Source organism: Xiphias gladius, chromosome 4 (genome assembly GCF_016859285.1).
Source record: "Xiphias gladius isolate SHS-SW01 ecotype Sanya breed wild chromosome 4, ASM1685928v1, whole genome shotgun sequence".
In the NCBI taxonomy this organism is placed as follows: Eukaryota; Metazoa; Chordata; class Actinopteri; order Istiophoriformes; family Xiphiidae; genus Xiphias; species Xiphias gladius.
In genome coordinates, this window is record NC_053403.1 from 12277663 (window position 1) to 12302652 (window position 24990).

Here is a 24990-nt window from a genome sequence, read left to right on the forward strand (position 1 = left end):
AATTGAAAAAAGTTCTTGTGCGGCATTTGGTTTAAACAGTCTAAAAGAGATTAATATACATATGGATATTGATTTGTCCAATACAATTGCAATAATGACAGTCTGTTTTGGACTCTCGTGCAGGTGTTCAGGAGAAGTTGGGTGTAATGAACAAGGGGACAGTGTACACTCTGTGGGATTACGAAGCTCAGAACCAGGACGAGTTGTCGTTTAGCGAGGGGGACGCCATCACCATTCTGCGACGACAGGACGACAGTGAAACAGAGTGGTGGTGGGCGCGACTCGAAGACAGTGAGGGCTATGTGCCCCGCAACCTGCTGGGGGTAACAACAAAATCACTTTTTTTCTGGTTTCTATCAGCTTATCAGTTGGTTAACCTCATTAAATTGAAGTTGTCATGGGTGGTGCTAGACAGTTTATCAGTACATGGCACTTATCCTGATTAATGACATTACAGCTGAAGTGATAAGTGGATTAATTGATCGGTTGATCCACAGAAAACTAATTGCCAACTAATTTTTTTAAATTGATTAATTGTTTAACTCTCTTTACAAGCAAGAATCCTTGCTTGTTGACTTTATCCATGGGCTGATTGGCAAGTTGAATTTCTGCTTAGATGTAATTGGCTACTGTTGCGATTCACTGTTAAAATTGTCATAATGCTGAGAAATTATCAATCAATAATATTAGTAAATTTCAGTCGGGAAGGGATTGATGATTTGGCCCAGGTTTTAAATAAGCCATGAAAAAGAAAAGAACATAATACTGCACATGAACAAGAAATAAATGAGAGACGTCAGTGACAATGTACGTAATAACACACACGAGCAGGTCAAATGAACCATGTTAAACATTTCTCCTCTTTCTGTTTGTTTCCTCTGCAGCTCTATCCTAGGATCAAGCCTCGCCAGCGCTCCTTGGCGTAGTGTCTCCCTCCACCGACCTCTGGCTAACAGCTGGACTAGTGACAAAACCAAGAGCAGAGAACAAAGGAGCCTGGCGCTCCGTCTCCTCCCCGTGGCCAAAACCTCCCCGGGCCTTGTGCTTCTTACAAAATCCTTTTCTCTGAAGCAGTGGGCACTGAACTCTGACACACATATTTACAACTGCACACGCATAGACACACACACACACACACACACAAACGAAACACAAGCACTCCAAATGCGAAAATCTCTTAAACCACTCCATCCTGACCTCACCCCCCCTCCACTCCTCCCCACACACCCACACACACACAAACACGCACACACACACACCTTTCAACCTGTCACTCTGTCATTGTCCCAACTTGATTTCACCCCAATCCAATGTCAGCTCTGTATCAGACATCAACTTGAAGAATAAAACACTAACCCATGTCTCAGTATTTCTTGCAGTAATCACACTTCTTCAGTCATCTCCATCTCCCTAATGAGGTCTATGGTGGCACTGGTTTACATGACACTGTATGGTGACTGGAAAAATCATCTTTAAGGGTGAGAAGTTGCTGATTTGTCAGTGAAATGTAAATTGATATCAGACATGAAGTATTTTTTAATACCAATTTGATCCCCTCGCACGTAGAAACACAGAAAAATGTGCTCAGTGTTTGACTTTTACTGTAGTGGAACCACCAAAGATAAATATAGATTTAACTATTTTAATTCAATTACTCCCGAAGACATAGCAGAATTGTTGTGGTGTGAGATAGTCGACTGATTTGCTGCTATCAGTAATGACTAACAGCTCCCAGGAGTTGATTTAAAGTTCTTCTAGATATTCTCATGGAGCAGAACATTGTTTTTGTAGAGGAAAATAGAAAAAAAAATTGTAAATCCTCAGTATTAACTACACAGACCAGTCAAAACAGATCCAGTGCATTAAAGCAAGGATGAACATTGACTCACAAATTAGTCATGAATAGTATTTCCTGAACATCATTGCAAGGCGGGTTTGTTTATTCAGTGTCATCTGTTCAGAATCTGGATTCAGGACTAATGTGGATGTGTGGCAAGAACATGAATAAATTCTAAGTGAGGCTTCAGATTTATAATCTGTTTTTTTTCTGTAATAGGAGATTTCAAACTGATTGAATGAACAGTCCAAATATTTACGTGGTGTTGATATTTTTGCTAATCTGATTATTCTTGAAATGAGCAGGTCATATACTGCAGTTCAGATATTATCTTGGAAATGGGTTTTTCTTTACTAAAAAAAAGGTTGCCAAATACACTGAGAACCCGTGTCTGTACAAAGGATACACACCTAAAATATCTCTAACTTTTGGTGTTTCAGGAATTATTATTTGGGAAATAATTTCACAGACTAAGTTTGGTCACAAGTTGAGTCATGATTTAAAATGTTGCACTGCAGAGACAGGCAAGACTCAGTTGACAGAAAGATGTAAGTCCTCTATGTTATTGTCAGGTCAGTTTTGCTATTTTCTTTAATATTGGTCATTCACAGTACGTATCATCTTTTTAATTAGTCCAGGCATTTACGTTAAATCCAATCTCACTTCCACAGTCCATAGTTTTGTTTTGTTTTTTCTGATTTCTGGCAGCTGATAAGATTTTTGCCTTTCTTGTGATTAAACGACAATTAGACAACATGGAAACAAACAACAAACGCCTTAAAGCAGTAACTTGACATGAAATTGAAAACCTAATGAAGTATTAAAGGAAATCCAGACATTGCACCTCAAAAACACTGGAATCATCAGCCAGACCAGTTTACAAGCTTTTTTTTTTACCCCACTAGACAAAGTTCATTTTAACAGGCAATTTTATTAACCTCACTTGAAAACACTCAATCTCAGGACCAACATGGTGCTGCTAACACTGTTTCTCCACAAAACTAGTGATCATATTTCTAATTTAATTCTCTACTAACATCACCTTCATTTGAGCAGCAAACATTAAAAAAAAAACACAGTCAGAATTTAAAAAACCGTATCAGTCATGGGCATAAGTTATTGATAGATAAAGAGACAGTTACTGTGTCTGAAATAAATGTTCAGATTCAGACTTCAAATTAGCTTCAGACAATCCTGAATTGCCCCCGTTCTCCTCCTCCAGCTGCCCCCGTTTCAGGTCTACACGATTCCAGTAACACTAATACACATGTTGTCTGTCACAGTATTAAACATCTAGACTCCAACTTTTTCTGAACCTTGAGTGACTGAGTGTTATGAGAAGTGTGCTAGTGGCCCAGGCTTCATCATGGCTTATATAGTGTGAGGAGATGTGTTACATGTCGGTTTTCTGTATGGACCAGTGGGCTCTCTGTATAAAGGCTGTACTCACACATTCAATTCTGTAAATGTGAACAATAAAACAGAAGCTCTGGCACGACGAATGTCTTTCAGTGTCGTATCAGCAAAGTAACGCAAATAATTCAATGTTCAATGTTCAAAATGTATAAATATGGTAACAACCACAGGTTGGCGATCTGGCTTAAGTCTCTCCCTTTATAATAACGTGATCCTGAAGCAGGACTATGGCTGAATAAAGTCAGGATTTACAGAGTAACGACTGTAATTGAGGATGTTTGAGCTTTGAATACGGAGAAACTGGTGAAAGTACCACAAACAAAGGGACTCCCAACCGTTTCCATGTCAAGGTCCACCAAGTACATATACTCTGCAGCAAGAAAAGGATGTAGAGAAGCAAACAACACTGCAAACAATCAAAATTCCCTCAAAAATCTTTCATCCCAATGGCACCAGCTCTTCCCTCTTACACACAGAAGAACTCAATGACTATGTCAATAAACTGCCAGCATCAAAGTAAACCCCCTGGCTGTGAGGCCAGGTAGACCGGGCTGCTTAAGGTATGGCTTCTGAGTCCAGGACGATGTGCCTCTGCAACTCGGGGCTTTTCTTATTTCATGGTAATAACACATAATCAAAGACACACTGGTATTTTCATGGTTGCATTCCAGTGAGGGGGGATTTACACTGATTGGCTTTAACTGAACGTTGCGTCCGATGATGGACAGACGTCCCTCGCAGACAGTTTGATCGAAAAATGCCGAGGCTCTTTTAAATATTTATAAGGAGTTTGACCTCTTAGACATGTGGAGACGTCATAACCCCCTTTCAAAGCAGTGTACATCCCACTCTCAACCTCATCTGTCAGTGTCACGCATTGGTTATAATCTTGTTTCGAAATGTCTCGTGCATTTAGCTTATCATGTAAATATACTGTAGGCCATATTGCTCTTTCAGAATTGAGGTCCACTAGAACAGCATGGCATAATTTGATTAGTAGAAAAGCAGGAAAGGATATTCTGTTTGCTAAATAAAACATTTTTAAAATTGGTTAACAAACTAAACCGCATCTCAACGAGGCTGGCAAAAAATGCCCCTTTAGAAATCTTTCTTTGCAGCTATACTGGGTGAGAATAATCAAAAACAAGTGAGCAATCGTCAGATTAACAAGAGTTTCAAAGGATTCAATGCTGATTTATATAATTCAGAGGTTGATTTGGAGAGGCTTGGGACAGGTTTCAACTTAAATCACTTAACCTTTCCACAGATATCAGAGGATCAAGCAAACCTATTGGAATCCCTTATTTCCCCAATAAGAAGTAGATAAAGTTATTCCTGCACTTCAGTCAGGGAAATGTCCAGGAGTGGATGGCTTCCCGGTTGAATGCTTTACAGTGATGAAAGGGAAATTAATAATCCGCTGCCAAGGGTTTTTAGTAAGTCATTTGAAAAATCTAAACTCCCAGAATCCATGTACATGGCTAGCATATCATTAATAGCCCTGCAAAATAGAAACTATAATAGAAACACTATAAAATTCTATTATATGCCGAAGATGTCCTTCTGACACAAATGGACCCTGCTAAACCATTACCAGCCTTGACTGAATGTATCAGAGAATTTGGCCTAATATCTGGGTAAAAAGTAAATTTGGACAAATAAGAAATGATGCCTCTGGGCAACGGTGGGAACACTGCATATTTTACACCTTTTTGCTGGGCTCCATCAGGATTTATGTAATGAGAAATTTAAGCTACACCTAAAGTTAATCAGCTATGTGAAGAAAATATTAATCCCCGGATAAAGAACCTCAGAGAAAATCTTAACAAGATGGAGGAACCTACCTACATCACTTCTTGGCCGAATTAACATTATTAAGATGACAGTCCTTCTAAAATTAATATATTCTACATCTATGTTGTCTGTGATTTAAAGTCAAATGGTATTGAAGTTATCAATAAAGCAAAGTCAGACTTCATTTGGGCTGGCAGGAAACCTGAAATCAAACTAGAGGTATTACAGCTGCCAAAAGAACAAGGTGGGTGTGCACTACCAAACCTAGAAAACCATATTCTATCCATACAAGCCAGAATCCTTTCTACCTGGGCGAATGAACAATCAGAATCTCTTTGGTCTGATACAGAGTCAGTGATCTGTAAACCTGTTTCTCCCGTGGACTGGCTGGGTAAACGCCTGAATGAATTGCAACATGTTGTCAGGAACAATCCTGTGAAAAACAGTGATTTGTGGACGCGGGGTAGAATTGAAGGGAAAATGTCTTAAAGCACTCACCGACTTAATGTTCTTACAACATTGGTGGATAATTGGGATTTATCATTACAGAGCACAGGACCAAATTTGACATTTTAGCAAGCGAGCAGGCCATAAATAAAATCTATGATCTCTTTGAGAATTGAGGATTTAAAACATTTGAATCTCTGAAAGCTCAGTATCACATTTCAAATACAGATTTCTGTAAACACTTACAAGTTGGACATTATGTGTATAAGAAAGCAGAGTTTACAAATGACTCACCTGTTAAAGAGGTTTTTTTTGGACCATAGAGATCACAAACACTTTATATCAAACTTTTATACTGACATATTTAGTTTGAACCTGGACAAACTTGCATGGTGAAGAACATCTTGCTGTACACTGCTCAAATGTGTGATAGATAATAATATCTGTGATACGATCCTGCTGCTGTTCCCAAGTCTGAACATGTAATAGGTCTAAGTAGTTACAGTATAATATTCTGAATAATATATATTTAATGTTGGCAAGGAAAGCCATGACGGAAGTGGGTCGGGCATGATCCTCCGTCTATTTCTAAGTGGAAGTCATTGATTTCTGAGGTTGTGACTTTTGGAAAGACTAGGATCTGGTATTGATGGAAGGACTTGTGTTTTTCTGCAGAAATGGAAGAAACCATTAGAATTACTGGAAGTCAAATGTAACTCGTTGGACTCAAGTGGACAACAATTGTGATCACATGGCTGAAGTGGGAGAACTGAATCCATTCAGAAAAATTGCATTTTGTTTCCAACATTATGTATGAGTACTGCCTACTTCTTTCCTCTATGCACCAGTCTTGTATCATTGTGTTTTGGAAAATTTAATATAAAAAAATAATAATAATAACAATAATATTAATATATAAATAAAAACTCAAAATGTAAAAAGGCTTTGTTTTTTGTAAATGTACTTTAAAAACTCTGATATCTGGCAAGAATAAAAAGAGGATTTGTAATAAAAATGTTTTTAAGATCATTCTGGGAATCCTTATAACCAGATGCAGTACTCTTGTCTGACACCGTGTTGACAGTTTTTAACCAATAGGAAAAGAGCTCAGATGACACTTAACCAATCAGATTAAGCAGAGCTTCTCCAGCGTAAGCCAGTATAAAAAGCCCCAGTTGTGGCAGCTACTTCTGTTGAGCCATCTACGGTTGGTGTTCTGTCTGTGAATCTTCAGAAACGTGGTCAGAGCATTTAGCATCAGTTAACTATGGGACGCTTTAATCGTAATTTTGTGAATAGGGTGTAGCTTAATAGGGTTGTTGGTGTTTAATGATTCACGGAAAGTTTGAATTAAGTTTCAGTTTTGCCTGCCTGTTTGAGGAGCTGGATGTGAATCAACATTACACAACATGGCGGACTTGGACCGTCAGCTGTTCTCACTGGCGGGAATCCAGGCTAGCCTCTGCTCCCCTAGTTTCTGTAACTCAGTGCGGTCCCTCATTCAGCACTTCTTTTATTTGTCCTTTCGAGAATATGAAGCGTGATGCTGGGGTCTACTATCCACCTGTCAGATTTCTGCCACCAGTCCAGTACAGTGGAAGTTAATGGGATTTTGTTTTTCGTGCTCACAATAGTTGATCACACATTTCTCAGAGATTTGATCACATTTAGCAGCAGCATCTCTTTTCAGAAACAGCGCCCCGGTTACTCTAATCACACAACACACAAGCTATAGTTTTCATAGGGATTATTTCGCTTGAAGAAAGTATTTCCAGTGAAAACTGTTCACAGGAAAGTCTGTGATTTATCCAGTGTAGTGCAGACGTTGTTTCTGGAAGTCAAATGTAACTCGTTGGATTCAAGTGGACAACAATTGTGATCACATGGCTGAAGTGGGAGAACTGAATCCATTCAGAAAAAAATGTTCATCTCATTTTGTTTCTAACATTGTTTCTGGAAAGATGCACTAGAGTTAATCTGACGCTGTGGGTTCACAATGACACTGTTAACTACTAAGACATCATGAAACTCACAGATTTAAGCTTATTGTGAGATTTGTGTTTGATTGCGGCTTTATCATCTGTTTATTTTACGATGTCAGGTAAGTGTGCTGAGTGTCTTTTGTTTGGTTTGTTTGTTTTATGAATGTGCTGGCTGGCTTGGTTAGCAAGGTGCATCCATAATTCACATTAACTGTGATGCTAATTGTCTCCCCCTCTCTGGTCAAAACACCAAGGAAAAACGGACCAACTTTTGCGTTGCATTGTACACATTATACTTAACTCAGAATTGCGTATAAAGTGCATTAAAATTGGAAGCTATTAAGAAAATAAACATTTAATTACCGAAAAAACTGGATACCAGAATCAATGGACCGTCTCTCATTGCAACTAAAGGAAAAATACGCCATTAATACGGTGAACCGCGGTGAACCGAAAACTTATTACAAGCTAACGGACGGCATAAAATGGAAAATGGAAATGGTGGAAAATGCTTACTCCACCAAGAAATAAAGAGAAATAACAGCAGTTACAGCGCAACCGAAGCAGAAACATTGTCCACAACTCGAGTTCACCGGTGAATGACCCTCCTGACCTGGTCCATACAGGTAGTCTGTCAGTCACTCCGCACCAGGACCGGCTCCAGAACAAGTGAAAATACACTCAGTTGACATACATACAGTTGAGTCAGCACCTCCCTAAAACAAATCCCGCTAATCAATAGAGAAATCTGAGTCCGTCTGTCTGTATTTCCATTTTCTCGACAACTGCTCCTCCGATCGACTTCAAACTTGGTGGCTGTATTGCTGAGGATCCGAGGGAGCGCAGTGTTTTTTGGATGGATGCTTCAAACATTGCTTCTCTGCATTTTACTGGACGTGAAGAAGAAAAAGGCCGAACTACACTACGAGGGCAATTCAGCACTTGGACAATTTACATCAAGCACAAGTATGACAGAACTCATCCACCAAAAAAAAAACACAGTCCAAAATTTAAATAGTATCCGTCATGGGCACACCTTATCGATAGATGAAGCGGTAGGTACTCTATCTGAAATAAATGTCCAGATTCAGACTTCAAATTAGCTTCAGACAATCCTGAATTTGCCCCGCCCTTCTTAAGCTGCCCCTGTGGGCTTTCTTCAGAAACGCTGTACTCACACATTCAGTCCTGTAAATGAAGCAGGACTATGCCTGAATAAAATCAGGCTTTACTGAGACACGACTGTAAGTGAGGAAATTTGAGCCATGAATCTGGTGAAACTGGTGAATGTATCACAAAGGGAGTGCCAAATGTTGTCATGTAGAAGTCAACGATGTCAAGATATCAGCGCATCCACTGCCGCCCAAGTGCACCATCCAGTTTGGGAAATGGTGCCTCGCTGGTTTCAAGGTCGGCATCTCATAAGAAAACATCTTTGGAACAGACTTTTCATTAATCATTTTGTTTTCATTTTTTGGCATGTTCCTTGTTCCCTTCCTTTCTTTGTGACTAGTTTTGCCTCATTATACACTTACTATTTAGTATTTTTTTGGTGTAAAAAGTATTTTGTACCATTTATTCTCTTTTCTTTGTATATTAGATGGTCACACTATACCGTATTCTTGTTTTTTAAAATGACTTACCTATACTATGCCTATATTGTACTTCTGCTGGTGTGACACTTGGAATACTCCCAATGAAAAAGGGGGTCTATTCATATTAATAGAGCAACTTATTTAAAAACAGATGCAGCTTGTGAAGATGAATTAATTTCCCTCCCCGAGAGGATATGCATAACATGCAGTGTCTCCGGCAGTGCAATGTGTGAACACAGCCGACCGGTGACAGCCCTGGGATTATCAGGGTTCATCGAGCAGGTAAATTTCCCCGGATAAAAAAACGGACCAATGGGAAAGCGCACTTAGCTGAAAGTCCGCTGGGGCGGGGCATCACACCAGACGTTCTGCCCGCTCATTGGACGTTGAGCGCTAAGCCCATGAATAGCAAGCCAATCAGAGGCGTCAGTCGATGTGACGATTGTTTTCTTTGTTTTGTTTTCTTTTTTTTTTACACGGCGAATGCCGTATCCTCACACTGCTACCGCTGGTGCAGCCCCCCCCCACACCCCCCCGGCGTCTCAGCCGCGAATGGCATTGATGGGGGAATATCTCGCCGTGTTCGCACAGCGATTTGCCGGAGTAACAGCTGAACGCCCGGATCATCATGGACGTCTTGAAGTCACTGGGCCACCCGGAGGAAATATTCAACTTGGTTAAGTTTAAGATGGGGGGTTGCAGGGCCGTCATGCCAAAGTTGGATTATGTGAGTAAAAAAAAAACAACCTCCTTCTCGAACACGTTTACTGAGAATAAACCGAGTCAAGACAAGCATTCGCCTGCAGGCAGGATGAAGGCTTGTACTTGTCTGACGGATCAGCCACCACATAATATTCCGTTTCCCTTTCGCATCATCGCCGACAGGCTGCAAAGTGGCAACGCGGACCATAGGCCTCATAGGCGTGCAGGCGCTCGGCGTCTGCAGCCCCCGTACCGGACCGAACGGGTCTGACAAGAGTCGGATCGCCGGACTCAGTCGCATTAGATCTGTAGCCTACGCTCAACACCTGTGTTGGCTCAGATTCCCCAGAGACGGAGATGACCATTGACTCGGGATTTGCGTTGCGTAAGGAGCTCGGAGGGGTTCAACGGCGGGGAGAGGTGCTGTTTGCGCACGTTTGACGGCTAATCCCGCTGTTTTAACACCAGCGTGACCCTGCGTCGACTGCATCGTGGTTCGTCCTAGTCCCTTTACCGGGGCCCCCTACTTTGACAACCCACTCGGTTGCACGCGCCAGACAACTCAGTGGCAATCGCACGGTGCGTCTGTGCAAGTGGATCCAACCGTAAATCAGTTTCCTCTTCGTGGCCACAGCGGATTTTCACGATACAAGATCCCCCAGAATGTTCCGTGAATTATAAATGACCAGTGTTACTGTTTTAGTGGTGGGAGTGCATTTCATCACTGACCATCGCGACGCGTTGGTGCCGGCGCTCAAACCGGTATTACACTTTTTCTCTGATCAGATTTTTTTGTGACCCGGTCAGGAATAGGAGCCCCGGAGCTCATGCGAAAGCATCTCGGCTCCAGGCCCCATGGACACAACTCGGCCACCGATTCAAATGGACAAATGACGAGGTGGGAACAGGGAAATGGCGAAGCGGTCCGATGGTCAGGCTGAGCGCAGAACGGCTTCGGCCACGGTCACAGGACACACTTCGACTGCTGCTGCCAAAAAAACAAAAAAAACAAACGGTGACGCTGCATAGGCAGGTCACACATTGTCCCACCACAGGTGGTTAGATCGGGTCACAAAAAGTCCGGGGTAGGCCACCGGACCGGTTAATATAATAACACGTATTGTACGTCCCCCTGTCCTTCCCGCTCTCTACCACCAGGTGTCAGTGAAACCCATTTCTGGTATTTGCAGCACACTTCCCGTAACAGCTTCTGTTTTTTTTTGGTTTAATTTTGTTTAGTTTTGTTTGCACTTTTTATGTGCGCGCGTGGGGCTAATCGCCACAAGGAAGCATTAGCAAACGTATCGACCGAGGCTATTTAACATTCCAGGCCCGCGCGCCCGTCTCGAAAAAAAACTGTATCCACTAATGTCACTCGGTTGTTTAATGAGCGGTAATTATTGGGACAAGTAGTCGTGGTTGCGCGGAACAGACACATTTTCCCTGCCTGAGGCAGGTTGGCGAAGCTGAGAGAAGTGACGGTTGGCGATGGTTCGGGTGGAGGTGGGAGGGGCGGGAAGAATCATAACAACAGATCTGCAAACGCTGTGCGCAGCGGCCGCCGGTTCGCACGGTGAGGTCGGTCTGTTTTCAGATCAGTGGAGCGCCTGATTGCGCACTCCCTCGACCACCTCCGAAAGGTTTTCACCTCGCATGTCCTCTGCATGGACTTAGTGTTCCGGCTAGCCCCTCCGGCCGTGGCATGGACGCCGTCACGTTATAGCTGCGGGATCGGCTTTTCGTATGGCCGGAGCTTGCTGTAAGTGTCCGGTCTCCCTGTCCGTGTTCAAGCGCTCTCTCTCGGTGGCGCCGCGGGGCTGCGGATCCGCTCCAAGGTCCCTCCTGCCGGGCTGGAGGCTAGGCGAGCGGGGCCTGCAGGAGGCCGCCCGACCCTCCAGCGCCCTGCGACCCGCAAACTTTTACCGACGCACGGCCTTCTTCTGTCTCTCCTGCCAGGAGTCCATGAGTGAGAGTCTGCGGACCTGCTACCTGTACCTGAACCAGACTAGCCGAAGTTTTGCAGCTGTGATTCAAGCGCTGGACGGGGAGTTACGGTGGGTGGAAAGCCCGACTGCGAGCTGGGCTGGACGGGTGAGGGTGAGGAGGGGTGTGTCTGCGGGCATGTTCGCTTTCCTCAGTTGCAGAACCAGAGGGCACCTTCCTTCCCCCACTAGAACTTTCCTGTGTAAAACCAGACTCCGTACTCTGGACAATATTTGGTACAAAGTTAACTTGTCGGTCCAACCAAAGGCGGTAGCCTCAATGAACCAAAATGCCCTGCACTTCATGGTTGGCCCAAGCCTTTTCTTAGGGACTTGTGCACAGTTAGTTATTTAACTGACAACAGTTCAAATGCACATCAGCAGTGACATCTACGCTTCATTAGTTTGCTTTCTGTTGGATGATAAGATCCAGTCTGTGTCGATTCTCAAGCAAAGTACTTGTTTATTTGTGAAGATGTGTTTAGATACAGTGGGACTTAGCACAACACTCAGCTAAACATGTCGCTTAGAGCTTCAACTAACTTTTTTTGGGGGGGGGGGGGTAAAACTATACAATATTTTTCCAAACAGCCCTTTAATCGCTTAGTCTGTAGCTCTTTAAAGCCCATGGCGACATTTCCCTTTTGCTTCGTTTGCCCTATCAAAAGTCACAGACTCACAAAAATTCAACTTACAATGATATGAAAATAATAAAGCAGAAAATCTTTGCTTTGTGTGGCCTTTTTACTTTATAAATGACTTAAATGATTAATTACCGACGCCGCATATTAATTTTCTATCTACTATTTATAATGATTTCAGCCCCAACGTCACCCACTAAAGAAAACCAGGTGCTGTGTGGGAATAGATTATAAAACCAATGGTTTTGATGCAGCAGTGCAGATGGAGGCGTTATATGTCTGTAAGTAGAGTAGCGGTAAGAGACCGGTAACACCTGACGTGAAAAAATTCTCCCGGTAACCCGTCATAACCTACCTCAGGAATCCAAAAAGAAACTGGTAGTATTACAGACAGGGAACTCTGCTGCTGCTGCTGCTGCTTTGTGTCTAATTTAAGCTCAACTCTCAGGTCAGAACTGTCAGTAAAGAAATGTCAGCTGTTTTGAGAAGAGGCGTCTCTAGTGAGTGCGTGTGTGCACGTAATATATCTTCTTTCAAAGGGAATTTTCTACATATAGGTTAACCTGATCTGTCAAGACCCCCTTGACAAGTTTGCTGTTTCTCTCATTTTGTAAATCAATGACGAGGCAACTTTTCAGTCAGTTTTTACTCACTCCGGTGACCACACCCTCGTGTTTTAAAGATGACTCACCCACTTCCCCCCCTTCTCTCCATGATCCAGACATGCAGTTTGTATTTTCTACTTGGTGCTGCGAGCGCTCGACACAGTGGAGGACGACATGACCATCCCTCTGGACAAAAAAGTCCCCATGCTGAATGATTTCCACACCTACCTGTACCAGGACGACTGGTCCTTCACTGAGAGCCAGGAGAAAGACCGGCAGGTTCTGGAGGATTTCCCTACGGTCAGTAGTTCAGCATGGTGGTACACAGACGCACCGTAGGCAGTTACATTAGGCTCTTAAGGCTTTATTTACTGATGGACTCCCGGAATAAAAGCTTTGTCACTCAGATTAAAGGCTTTAATAAACAGTAACTACAGTCTCCTTGTGTTCTTTTAACCCAGATATCACTGGAGTTCAGAAACCTTGCTCAGGAATACAGAGACGTCATCTCAGACATCTGCCACCGTATGGGAGTGGGAATGGCTGAATTCCTGGAGAAGAAAGTGGGATCCATGAAGGAGTGGGACCAGGTGAATGTTAGCCTCTTGTTACCATTAGAGGATAATAGGATACAGGATATTTCTGGCACTGGATAATGACAGAAATATTAGGAGCAACATCAACAAAAACATCTGGAGTATGTGATAAACGACTTGAATCTTATAAAAACACAAACTCTGGCACTCTTTGGTAGCCCATAACATTGGAAATGTGTAAACTGGCCAGTTAGAGCAGAGATCCAAAAGAAACATTGAGTAAAGTGGCAACATATTGCAACACCTCATACTGTGTCCTTGGCTTTGAAGGAAACATGTCGTCATTTGATAGCGCTGTCTTTGATAGCACAAAATGACCATATATGGCTGATCAGTGCTGACAACATCAAAAGTAAATGAATACTTTTGTTTATCAAAACTCACACAACATCCCTTGTATTTTAGATTTGATCCACTGTCTACTTAATGATGTATTTGCAATTGTAATGGTATCGGAACTTTCTTCGATTCTTTCCACATACTGTGCAAAACATCCTTTAGGGCCAACATAGAAGAAGCACGTCTCTGACTCTGACAGTATTGATTAAATGGTTAATCAGTAAAAATCTACTGACAAATATACTTTCTCTCCAGATATGACTATAACTGTGTGTGTGTGTTCAGTTATAAGCCGGTATTCTGTCAGGCAAGTCGCGCTGCAAGTGTCAACGTTTTTTCTTTTGTCCTCTGTGCAGTATTGCCACTATGTGGCAGGGCTGGTCGGCATCGGTCTATCTCAGCTCTTCTCTGCGTCCCAGCTGGAGGACCCTGAGGTGGGGCGGGACACCGAGCTGGCCAACTCCATGGGCCTGTTCCTCCAGAAGACCAACATCATCCGAGACTACCTGGAGGACACGCAGGAGGGGCGTACCTTCTGGCCACAGGAGGTAGGACATTGTTCTTTTGTCTGATAGGAGTGTGTTTGTCTGTGTGTCTGACCTGAGCCCATAGTTAAAGAAAATACCTCTCACTGTTCTCTATTTCCAGTGGGCATTGTGAAATTTATATCTGTACAAAAGGTGTTTATATAACCTCTGGTACTTATTCATTCGTTGGCACTGAAGCAGCGGGTGCATTTGATAGTAAACCCACTGAAACTTAAATATTAACTCTCCTTTTATCAACAGCATGTGTAGATCTTCTGCATCTCTTTTAGGCTGATTTTCTCTCTATAAAAACGTTTGTTACCGTTAATGAAGGACACAGTAGAGGGAGAGTAAAAGACTAACCGACATGACTCTTTTATACATGTATTCCTCGAAAGAAGAAGACCTTGTACCACGGTGACGTTGTGTTAACTTTTGTCTTTGTGTCCCCGTGCAGGCTTGGAGTCAGTTTGCAGGTCGTGTTGAGGACTTGGCCCAACCAGAGAAGCTGGAGTCGGCTCTGTCCTGTCTCAACCTGCTGGTCACTGATGCTCTGCGACACGTCCCCGACGTCATCGCCTACCTTTCCCGCCTGCGCAACCAGAGCGTCTTTAATTTCTGTGCTATTCCACAGGTGTGGCCCGATGTGCCGCTTTACCTGTAACAATGAAGGGATTTCATTTGATTTGTGTGACTTGATACTTAAACAGCACCGATTCTGGTGTTCTGCCAGCTCTCCATGCTCTATGTGGTTCTATTGCTATGTAAATACTTAACCTGTAAACCTGTAAGGCTTAATTTGATGCAATTCATTTTAGGGTATAAAGGGGTTTAGGGTTGAGGAAAAATGCCCTTCACACAGCTTTTGTCCACCCAACATTACCCAGTACATTAGTTTCATTTCCTCCACTTGACTACATGTAATTCCTCTGTTGTCCAGGTGATGGCAATAGCTACACTATCAACATGCTACAACAACCCCATGGTGTTCCAGGGGGTAGTGAAGATCAGAAAGGGACAAGCTGTCACCCTCATGATGGAAGCCACCAGCATGAGAGCTGTGCAGACCATCATCGCCCAGTACAGCCAGGAGGTGGGTGTGTCGTCGTTTCCGTCTCCCCGGCTTTTACCATGTTGTTGCACTTTCACGCACTTGAACGCAATCCGCCTCGTTCCTACTCTCTGCAGATTTTACAGAAGGTCTCCCTCACTGACCCGTCACGGGACAAGACCCTGCACATCCTGGCTCTAATCCAAGAGAAGTCCACACCGTTGCCGTCCAGTCTCCCCTCCAGGACCCACCACCTGTCGCCCATGTACCTTTCTGCTGCCATGCTGCTGGCCGCTCTCAGCTGGCAGTACCTCAGCACTACGGCAGCGCAGGCGCAGGGCACCGGCGACATGCAGGGACAGTGAACCCCTTCACCCTCACCTTTCCTGAAGGCTACAGACTAAGAAAATCCCTCTGCCCACTCTGGAGGTCTGGCTCTCCTCTCACTAGAGGATTCTGAAGCACTTCTTCCCCACTCTGCCCTGTTTGTTCTGGCCGTTACAGGAGCAAGGACATATTTACACTATAGAGGGGTTCTGGTAGCGGGGCTGGTCTTATTAGGTCGATTGATAGTGATTTGTGGTAATCCATCCTTCATCTGGATTAATTATTTACACACAGTGTCGTGTGGTTATATTCACCAGCGTAAATGGCACATTGAAACAATTCAGGGTGTTTTATTGTCATTTGATGTTTCTGCTGATCGTGTGTTTCTTCCTTTTTTTTGTTCGATTTGTTTGAAACATTTTGACCCATTGTTTGGATTGATTGAAAATGTTCATCATATTTGAACATTTCAAAACAGAAAAATAATCGATTAATTTTCTCTGTTGAGTGAGCTGAAATGTTTAAATACACAAAACATGACACTGCCCATTTTAGGACTTTGGGGAGCACAATCACAAAACTTCATTCAGTTTTCCTTTAATTTTGTCTCAGATCTTAGATTTCTTATTTGTCATGTCAAATTAAAGCTAGCATAGTATTCCACTTTATTTTAAGGCATTTGTGCTGTATGTATGTGCTGTATAAATGTGGATAGCAATTCCGGCGTAGTTTTATCAGACATGGACTGTTGAAATGAATAAGGGAGATCAAATATATATTGAGCAAATGGAATTTCTGATACGTTTGATGTGGGAGAGAAAATCATATTCAGACTGCTAGCTAAAGTGTCCTTAATGCAGCTTTGGTGAGTAGAAAGGCTAGCACAGAGTAACCTTGCACAGAACCAAAGGAGAGCTACAAACATTGCTATGTAATGTGAAATTTTTATTTGTATGTATTTGAACAAATAAAGAGATGAAGTGATCTAACAGCTCGGAAGTTGATTGTGCAGATAACACAAATCATGTTTTAGGTTAAAGCTGGTTGATTTTAGTGGGTTGACCTTGGTGGAGGATTTTATAGATTCTAGACTGTAAAATGATTTTCTTTTATTTTACAGCACAGGTTCAAGGTTCATATACTGTGATGTGCTTGGATTTTTTTGGCTTTCTTTCTGTGTCTGTGTATACATGGAAAAAGCATACATATTAAACAAAATGATAAGTAAGGATGATTTTCATAAATTAATAATAATGGTAAGTTGAATATTTGTTCCTTATCACTGCCAAATCGTAAGTTTAAGAGCACCCGTCAAGCTTCGGAAAGACATTTTGTCAGTCACATGAGATTCATACTGATGAAGCATTCACTGCACAGACATGTGATTCTGTAACTTGTGTCTTGTAAAAAAGGACAGCGAGAAGTGAGAAGACTGAAGTGGAAAGGTGTTCAGTGAGAATAAGGAATTGCCCAGAAGAAGAGCAACCTTCGAGGAAAAAAAACACAGGTAAAAGTTGCTACTTAGGTTTGGGAGATTGTTTTTCTTTTATTCTGTTATTATCACTTTAATTTCTATGTTTAATGATAATTGGTGTTTACATCACCTTATATCTTATATTTGAGTTGATTGTTGAGGAAGAGAATTTAATGTGTAAACTTGTCTTGATACAGCTTATTACCAACAAATGTACTTTAAATTCAGCTGAAATTCAAATATTTTTTTCTGATAGTTTTATAAATGGTTTTTTATAATGTATTTTTTTTATAAATGGTTAATTTTATAATGGTTGGTCATTTCACAAGGTCACCTTAGTGCAACAGTTTAGCATAATAATCACCTACTGCCTGGGAAAATGTGGCTTTGATAAGCATCAATTTCCATCCTTTAAAATTGGTTTTAACCCTCTGAGGCTCACGCTAAGACCTTTCTGTTTCTGCATACCTTTGTGTATTGCCTTATAAAGTTCTCATTTTTTACAGTGTCATCAAGTTTTACACATCCCGGAAACAGCACAACCTCAGCTAATGGTATATGCCATTAATAAAAACTAGTGTACACTATAACAGGGGATATTAGGCCATAAAAAAAAAAAAAAAAATGGAACTTGAATTTTTACTTAGTTGCTTCAAAACAGCACTGCAAACCATAATACCAAAACAAAAAGTCAACACAGAAAGTGGCAAACATTTCTTTGGATTGTGCTAAAAGTGATTTGAAGCCTCTTGTGCCTTCTGTTTATGAGTTATTCCCATTCTTTTGGGCAGTGTCCATGTTTGTTGTTTTTTTTTTGTTAGCCAGGAATTGTCTTTTTTTTCCCCTCTGCCGGCATATCCCTAAACATGATATGCATCATGGCGGCTCCTGTCCAGAATCACACACAGGGGCACCTGGCATTCCTTGCACCAGAATGGGGTTCTTATCTTGCGCATTTGCACTTTCTCTTGATTGAAATGCCTAAAATAGTTTACAGCAGAGTTTTTTTTTTTTTTCACACACTATTTACTTCCATCATACCCTATTCTACAATAATAGTCTTTTTTACATACTATACCCTATCACGCTATAATGATTAGTAATGCCTACAGGGAAAACACACACAATATTATCATTATAGATACAGTAGGTCCGTCTGGATAGTTTCTCTTCAACATCTTGCAAAATCAGCCTCAGCTGCACTAAATATCTTACCCATCATATATTTCTATTTTTTTTTTTTTTAATGTCAATACAATAAACTGAGACCAACTTCTATTTGAATAAGAATAATCCAGTGTGGCTCCAATACAAGCAACTCACAGCTCACAGCCAGGCCTCTGAATCAGACATTCCGATTGGCTTTGACGGCACCTACTGGAGCCAATAGGAGTGTCCAATTCAGAAATGTGACTGTAGACGTCGCCAACAAAGATGGCGGATGAGAATCCATCTATATACGTACAGATGGAATTTCAAGTGCAGTGAAATTTGGAATAAATTTAAAAGTTCAATGAGGAACAATAAATAAAATTTCACCCACGTGAAACTTGAAGATATTGATTATAGCTTTAACCAAAATCTGTCCTGGGATATGCGGAACAACTTCAACGCAAAACAACCACATCTGGAGATCTGTACAAAGACATCAATAAATGAAATTCATTCAGATCAATACATTATAAAAGAAAAATTGCAAACAGGAGAAACAATAAGAAACCAAAACCCCCTTGATTTCACCATCATTTGGGAAGAATTGACCAGACGTATTAAATCTCTGCAGCTAATGAAAGCCTGTGGTCCACACAGCATTGAAAATTAAATCTCAAATGCAGCAGAGATGCCGAGTGCAGTGCTGAAACCTTTTCAATATCGTATTACAGTGAGGATACTTTCCTGATATCTGGTGCAAAGGGCCCCCCCCCCCATTTAGAACAGTGGAGACAAATCTGAAGTGAGTAATGACAGTGGCATCTGTTTCAGCAGTTGTCTGGGTAAGTTGTTCTGTAGTATTCTAAATAAAGGAATACTAGATTTCCTTGACCAACACTCCACCTTAATTCAAAATCAGATTGGCTTCCTCCCAAAACACCACACCGCCGGCCATGTATATACGCTCCAACTTTAATTTACAAACATATACGCCAAACAAAAAATGGGAAGATATTCACGTTTTATTGAATTCAAAAGAGCTTTCGACTCCATTTGCCATGAAGGACTCTATTACAGACCTCTACAATGTGGTATGGGGGCAAAATATAGGATTTGATTAAATCAGTGTATTTGGAAAATAAGTGTGCTGTTAAAATTGAGGACAAACTGAATTCTTCGCCAAGAGTAGAGGTGTTTGTCAGAGATGCAATTCAAGTCCGACATTATTCAATATATATATATATAAATGAACCTGCTGTTCAGTTGGATCAATGTGCTGCTCCTGGCAGAGGTGAAGTCTCTGTTTTATGCGGATGACCTTGCTCCACTATCTCCTGCTCAACCGGGGCTACAGCAACAGCTGGACATCGCAGCTGGACTGGGCCCTGGCAGTAAATATGAAGAAAACTAATATCATTATTTTTCAAATACGCCCAAGATATCAGGAAAACAAATACCAGTTCAACATAAATATTCAAATCATCGAAAACAGTATGAGCTACACCTACCTTGGTATAACAATACCAGCATCAGGAAGTTTCAACGCGACAGTGAATGCACTAAAAGGGAAAGCTCTATGAGCTCTAGATGCAACTAAGAGGAAATCTTATAGCTTCCAAATTCCAATTAAAATCTGGCTAAAAATATTTGATAGTGTTTTTCTGCCCGTTGCGGTACATGGTAGTGAAGTACGGGGTCCACTCAATCATCATAGCTATACCCACTGTGATAAACACCCAACAGGATCTCTCCATGCAGAATGCTGCAGATACATTTTCCACGTGCGAGGAAAAGCGCCGACAAATGCCTGCCGGGCAGAATTGGGCAGACACCCAGTGATAATTAACATTCAAAAGAGAGCACTCACATTGTTTAAGCAAAAAAAGCACCTTGGATCCAGCCTCCCAGACACCCTCCACTCCAAAGCTGTCCAAAGAGCTGAGCCCCCTATGTCAGTTGGTACTGAGACTAAGTGCCCCCTCTCAAAGACGCTCTGACCAGTCTCACAACAACACTGCTTTCCAAACACCAATCGGGGTTAACCCAACTAAAACACAATGTAAAGGAACCTATTTGAAACACTCAAAAGAAGAAACTGAAAGCCAAAGTAGATTAGAGTGTATTCTGTAGCTAAACAGGGATTAGGGTTGGGCAGAGTATCTCCTAACTGTATGACAGAAAGCAGAGGCACATCCTGACCAAGTGCAGGCTCAGTGACCACAGACTGGCAGTCGAACAAGGACGACACAAAGACCATGCTAACTGAAAGAGGGCAGAACATGTGGTCAGTGTTCGACAGATGAGGTCGAGACAGAGATGCACTTCCTCCTGAAATGTAAATCATTGGATGAAATAAGGAACTTTTACGTTAATTCAACTCTGTAATTCCAAATGTCAATGAACTAAATTACATCTCAAAGTTAAAAAATACTACTACGACGGGGAGACAGGACATATCTTGCTGCCCAGTATCTATCAACATGCTGCAACCTGAGGGACAGTGAATGGCATAGAGACACACACACACACACACACACACACACACACACACACACACACACACACACACACACACACACACACACACACACACACACGTATATACTATACTGTAAATATAAAATTAATATATAAATGTTATCGATTTTGGTGTTATTTTATAGTTTTTTGGGTCAAATTTACATTGATGCAGAAGGTGAGACTATCCAAATCTTTTCCAACTTTACGTATTAGTTTATCAATGGAGGTAAATGGCACACATTGCCCAATGGGGGCTCGCTGAAAATCACCGATTCTCCAGTTTAACAGGAAAAAAACTGCACGTCTCTAGCTGAAACCATTGAGCAGTAACGATGCTCTAAATACACCACGATATTTGGGAGCGTATTGGCCCCTGTGGGCTTCAGCTGTTGCAAACAACAATACATTGGATTTTCGAAAGGGAAAAATCATTTTTAATTGTTTGAGATGTTCCGGTGAAATCACAGCCACAACGCTGAGAAATTACCGACCTGCTATTATAGTGTCATTACCCTGTAATCTTCATGCTGTAATGGCTCATAACATCAGCAGTTTCTCCCTTTTGGGTAATGTGCAACACATTGTAGCGGAGGGGATTATTTTAAAATCGGCTTGCTGACTGTAGTCTGTTTCGCAGGATGCATCGACTTGTTTTCGTCTGGGTGCTGGCGGCCATTTCGGTCACCTGGTCTCGGCCTCAGCTCCCTCTTCTCTCCCCAGAGATGGTCGACTTTATTAACAAGGCCAACACCACCTGGACGGTGAGACCATCTTAATCCCCTGATCATACTTCAGGGAGTTTGCCGCATTTCCGGCGATTATCTATGCAACTATTACCGTCTGCAATAGGAAACTGAGGAGTTACAGCCTCAATAACGAAGAAAACTTGCATGGATTAATGTGTCTAATCTTGAATTTAATCGCCCCCCTCTTGTGCTCCAGGCCGCGCAGAACTTCCACAACGTCGATGTCGGCTATGTGAAGGGACTGTGTGGGACAATACTGAAAGGAGCCAAGCTGCCAGAGGTGTAAGTTTTAACTACAGCGCACTACAGACTGCGTGTGAGGGTGTGTGGGCATGGATTTATGTGTGTGTGTGTGTGTGTGTGTGTGTTTGTAGTCTCTCACGTGTCCAAACAGGTGAGAGACAGCAGGTTCATCTTATCTGCAGTGCAACAGTGACAGTCCTCTCTTGTCCAGGGTTCATAATGTTGAAGGTATTCAGCTTCCAGACAGCTTTGACCCGCGCCAGCAGTGGCCCGACTGTCCCACAATCCAACAGATCAGAGACCAGGGCTCGTGTGGATCCTGCTGGGTGAGCCTGACAAACGAAAAAAAAAAAAAAAAACAGAATAAAGAAGATAAGAGATGATCGAAGGCTGCAGACGTGCTTAAAGTTGCTCAGTTGAGGGGAACCAAAAGATAAATCAAGCGCATTTTAGAACCAACATTTCCCTTTTTTAATTTCTCACAGGCCTTTGGGGCAGCTGAGGCGATTTCCGACAGGTTATGTATCCACAGCAATGGTAAGATCTCTGTGGAGATCTCGGCTGAGGATCTGCTGTCCTGCTGCGATGACTGTGGCATGGGGTGAGTATTTGTGGAGCAAAATGTGTGTATTCCAGGTCTTTTCAGAGGACACCGAACATCACGCGTGCTGTTTTTGTTTCCCTGCGGTTGTAGCTGTTACGGCGGTTTTCCCTCCGCTGCCTGGGAATTCTGGGCAAAGAAGGGGCTTGTGACAGGAGGCCTGTATGACTCCAAAGTTGGTGAGTGGGAAGTGGAACGGGTTCATACAACTGCTCGGAAAGTCTGGACTGAAACTGAGGGTGGTTTTGCGCGTTACAGGCTGCAGGCCCTACACCATCGCTCCCTGTGAGCATCATGTAAACGGAACCCGTCCTCCCTGTCAGGGTGAAGAGGAGACTCCCAAGTGTGAGGAGCAGTGCGTTGATGGATATTCACCATCCTATCAGAAGGACAAACACTTTGGTATAGACATTTAAAACGATCTCATCCCTCCCCCTACAGTATCTTCTCCATCGTGCCCTGTCTCGATTATACCTTTAATGCTATTGTTCGCGGTGTCTCCCTTCCAGGTAGGCGCACGTACAGCGTCCCGTCCCAGCAGGAGCAGATCATGACCGAGTTGTACAAGAACGGGCCCGTGGAGGCAGCTTTCTCTGTCTATGAAGATTTTCTGATGTATAAGACCGGTGAGGCTTCCTCTCCTACTCTCCACACCGTATGCGCCTCTCCCCTACACACACACCAAAATTCAAACAAGAACCTGTATCGTGTATTAATGGTAAATCTTTGTAACTACAAACTGCTTATACTTTGCATTAGTGCTGACCTAGTTCCAAAGCATCACCTTAGTTTCTTCAGTTTTTTTCTTCCTATGAAGCAGTTTAATGTCATTTCAGAGCAAAATCAACCTGAAGTTTGCCTTTTTTTGACCACTTGAAATGGAACAATACGTGACCCCTCGTCACAGGTTAAGGCCTTAGTGTGCACATGATTTGTGAGCAGTTCTACCAAAGACTCGTTTATCCCTTCAGATTGCTTCATTTGAAGGATTTCCACAGGCCTGAAGGGATAAAATTATTAAAAGAAAAAAAAAGAAAAGTACAAGTCAGCATTATTTTTTTTCTCTAATCATATCGTGACCTTTGTGATTCAACTAAGGCCCTCTTGGGACCCACCGTCCCACAACACATACGGTAAATGTAGAAATTTTTTTGGAGGTCGACCGTCAGATCTTGGACGCTGGAGTTACTTGAACACACCACCAATCTAAAAGCTCAGTTTATTCTTTAGAACATCTGTAGTAAATGGGCTGAAATATGAAAGACCACCACGGTTGTCTTTCAATGCATTGAGCCGTGTGCGATTGCACTGGATATTATTGTAGGTGTGTATCAGCATGTGACAGGGGGCATGCTGGGCGGTCACGCCATCAAGATCCTGGGCTGGGGAGAGGAGAATGGGACGCCCTACTGGCTGGCTGCGAACTCCTGGAACAGTGACTGGGGAGACAAAGGTACGACAAACACCGGGGTTTGGGAGAGGAGAACGTTACACCCATGTCACATAATCTGGCAATGTGGTGAGTGATCTGACAAAGAAGTGTTTGCCCTGAATCGTGTTTTTTGCGTTGTGATTTCAGGCTTCTTCAAGATCAAGCGTGGACACGATGAGTGTGGCATCGAGTCGGAGGTGGTTACAGGAATCCCACTCAACTAGACGAAATGAGTCCTGGCTGCAGACAGTTTTCTCATCCAATCAATCAAGAGGAATTAAAACAAAGGCCTTATTTTGTAAGAGGCTTAACCGTTGCATCTGAAGGCAATTATTCAGAGATTTCATGTAATCAACCGTGAATAAATTGCACAGCAAGGTGAAACAACAGCTTCTGTGCTCGCTCTGTTATTGATGTAAATAAACCATTATGAGGATCTCCAGGTTTCTTTTTTTCCCCAGTGGGCTACACGGTATTATGACAGCTTCACAAGGCAATTTAAATGGCAGAAACAAAAGCACGTTCAGAGCAATCTCAGAAGGTTTGAATGCGACGTTTTGAGTGAGCCTGTATGTGAAACTTCAGACACTTGCTGTGTCGTGATATGGACATGTGTTTGTATTCGGTGTTATGACCTGTGTGTTTGTGGAGGTGGACTTAATAATAATGGATGCACACTAAGGAGCCTGAGGAAGCACTTCCTGAGAGGTAGGAGTCAGGGCAGTAATGACCAGGCCGTAGCTCATACATAGAAAAGAGCTCTCACTCGGCTTCTATTTGTAGGAACCACAGAGCAATTTTAGTTTTAAAAAATGTTTTAACCAGTTATCATTTTTTTCTTATAGTACTGAAGTTTAGGATTGGGTTGTATCACCGATGTAATAATAATACATTAAGTTACACCCAATAACATTTGAGCTCGTGAAAAAAGAAACACCAGGGGCAAAAACATACTGAATGGAACAGGATAGCAAAGGCATA

At 42.4% G+C, this 24990-nt stretch overlaps 3 protein-coding genes across 8 annotated transcripts in view; all 3 read left to right on the plus strand.

Moving 5' to 3' along the window:
* The window catches only part of ppp1r13bb (protein phosphatase 1, regulatory subunit 13Bb), a 30740-nt gene extending 27405 nt beyond the window's left edge, over positions 1 to 3335 (plus strand). For all 3 annotated transcript variants that reach the window (XM_040124631.1, XM_040124629.1, XM_040124630.1), the window contains 2 exons: positions 124 to 323; positions 885 to 3335. In XM_040124631.1, coding sequence (XP_039980565.1) covers positions 124 to 323; positions 885 to 926 — 242 coding nt within the window. In that variant the 3' untranslated portion in view covers positions 927 to 3335. The remainder of the gene's footprint in view (positions 1 to 123; positions 324 to 884) is intronic.
* Positions 3336 to 9598: 6263 nt separating this feature from the next.
* fdft1 (farnesyl-diphosphate farnesyltransferase 1) lies at positions 9599 to 16826 on the plus strand. Of its 4 annotated transcripts, none has more exons than XM_040125801.1 (8): positions 9599 to 9798; positions 11730 to 11827; positions 13118 to 13301; positions 13463 to 13591; positions 14293 to 14484; positions 14921 to 15097; positions 15404 to 15556; positions 15652 to 16826. In XM_040125801.1, exons 1-8 carry the CDS (start codon positions 9700 to 9702, stop codon positions 15877 to 15879), a joined length of 1260 nt encoding a protein of 419 aa, XP_039981735.1. In that variant the 5' UTR covers positions 9599 to 9699; the 3' UTR covers positions 15880 to 16826. The 4 variants fall into 4 exon arrangements, with proteins under 4 accessions (XP_039981735.1, XP_039981737.1, XP_039981736.1 ...); XM_040125803.1 differs by lacking the exon at positions 9599 to 9798 and adding an exon at positions 10002 to 10158; XM_040125802.1 differs by lacking the exon at positions 9599 to 9798 and adding an exon at positions 10389 to 11532.
* Positions 16827 to 21625: 4799 nt separating this feature from the next.
* ctsbb (cathepsin Bb) lies at positions 21626 to 24251 on the plus strand. Its single transcript, XM_040125568.1, has 9 exons — positions 21626 to 21748; positions 21930 to 22015; positions 22188 to 22302; positions 22462 to 22577; positions 22671 to 22756; positions 22836 to 22979; positions 23087 to 23203; positions 23902 to 24030; positions 24157 to 24251. The coding sequence occupies exons 1-9, from the start codon at positions 21626 to 21628 to the stop codon at positions 24231 to 24233; spliced, it is 993 nt and encodes a 330-aa protein (XP_039981502.1). The 3' UTR covers positions 24234 to 24251.
* The last annotated feature ends 739 nt before the right edge of the window (positions 24252 to 24990 follow it).

Excerpts from the sequence above, each read along its gene's own strand:
- fdft1 (XM_040125800.1), top strand. The coding sequence starts at position 11,517 with ATGGCCGGAGCTTGCTGTAAGTGTCCGGTCTCCCTGTCCGTGTTCAAG. Across the intron at positions 11,828-13,117 it reads GCGCTGGACGGGGAGTTACG|ACATGCAGTTTGTATTTTCT; the intron begins GTGGGTGGAAAG and ends TCCATGATCCAG. Across the intron at positions 13,592-14,292 it reads CCATGAAGGAGTGGGACCAG|TATTGCCACTATGTGGCAGG; the intron begins GTGAATGTTAGC and ends TCCTCTGTGCAG.
- ctsbb (XM_040125568.1), top strand. The coding sequence starts at position 21,626 with ATGCATCGACTTGTTTTCGTCTGGGTGCTGGCGGCCATTTCGGTCACC. Across the intron at positions 21,749-21,929 it reads AGGCCAACACCACCTGGACG|GCCGCGCAGAACTTCCACAA; the intron begins GTGAGACCATCT and ends CTTGTGCTCCAG. Across the intron at positions 23,204-23,901 it reads TTTTCTGATGTATAAGACCG|GTGTGTATCAGCATGTGACA; the intron begins GTGAGGCTTCCT and ends ATATTATTGTAG.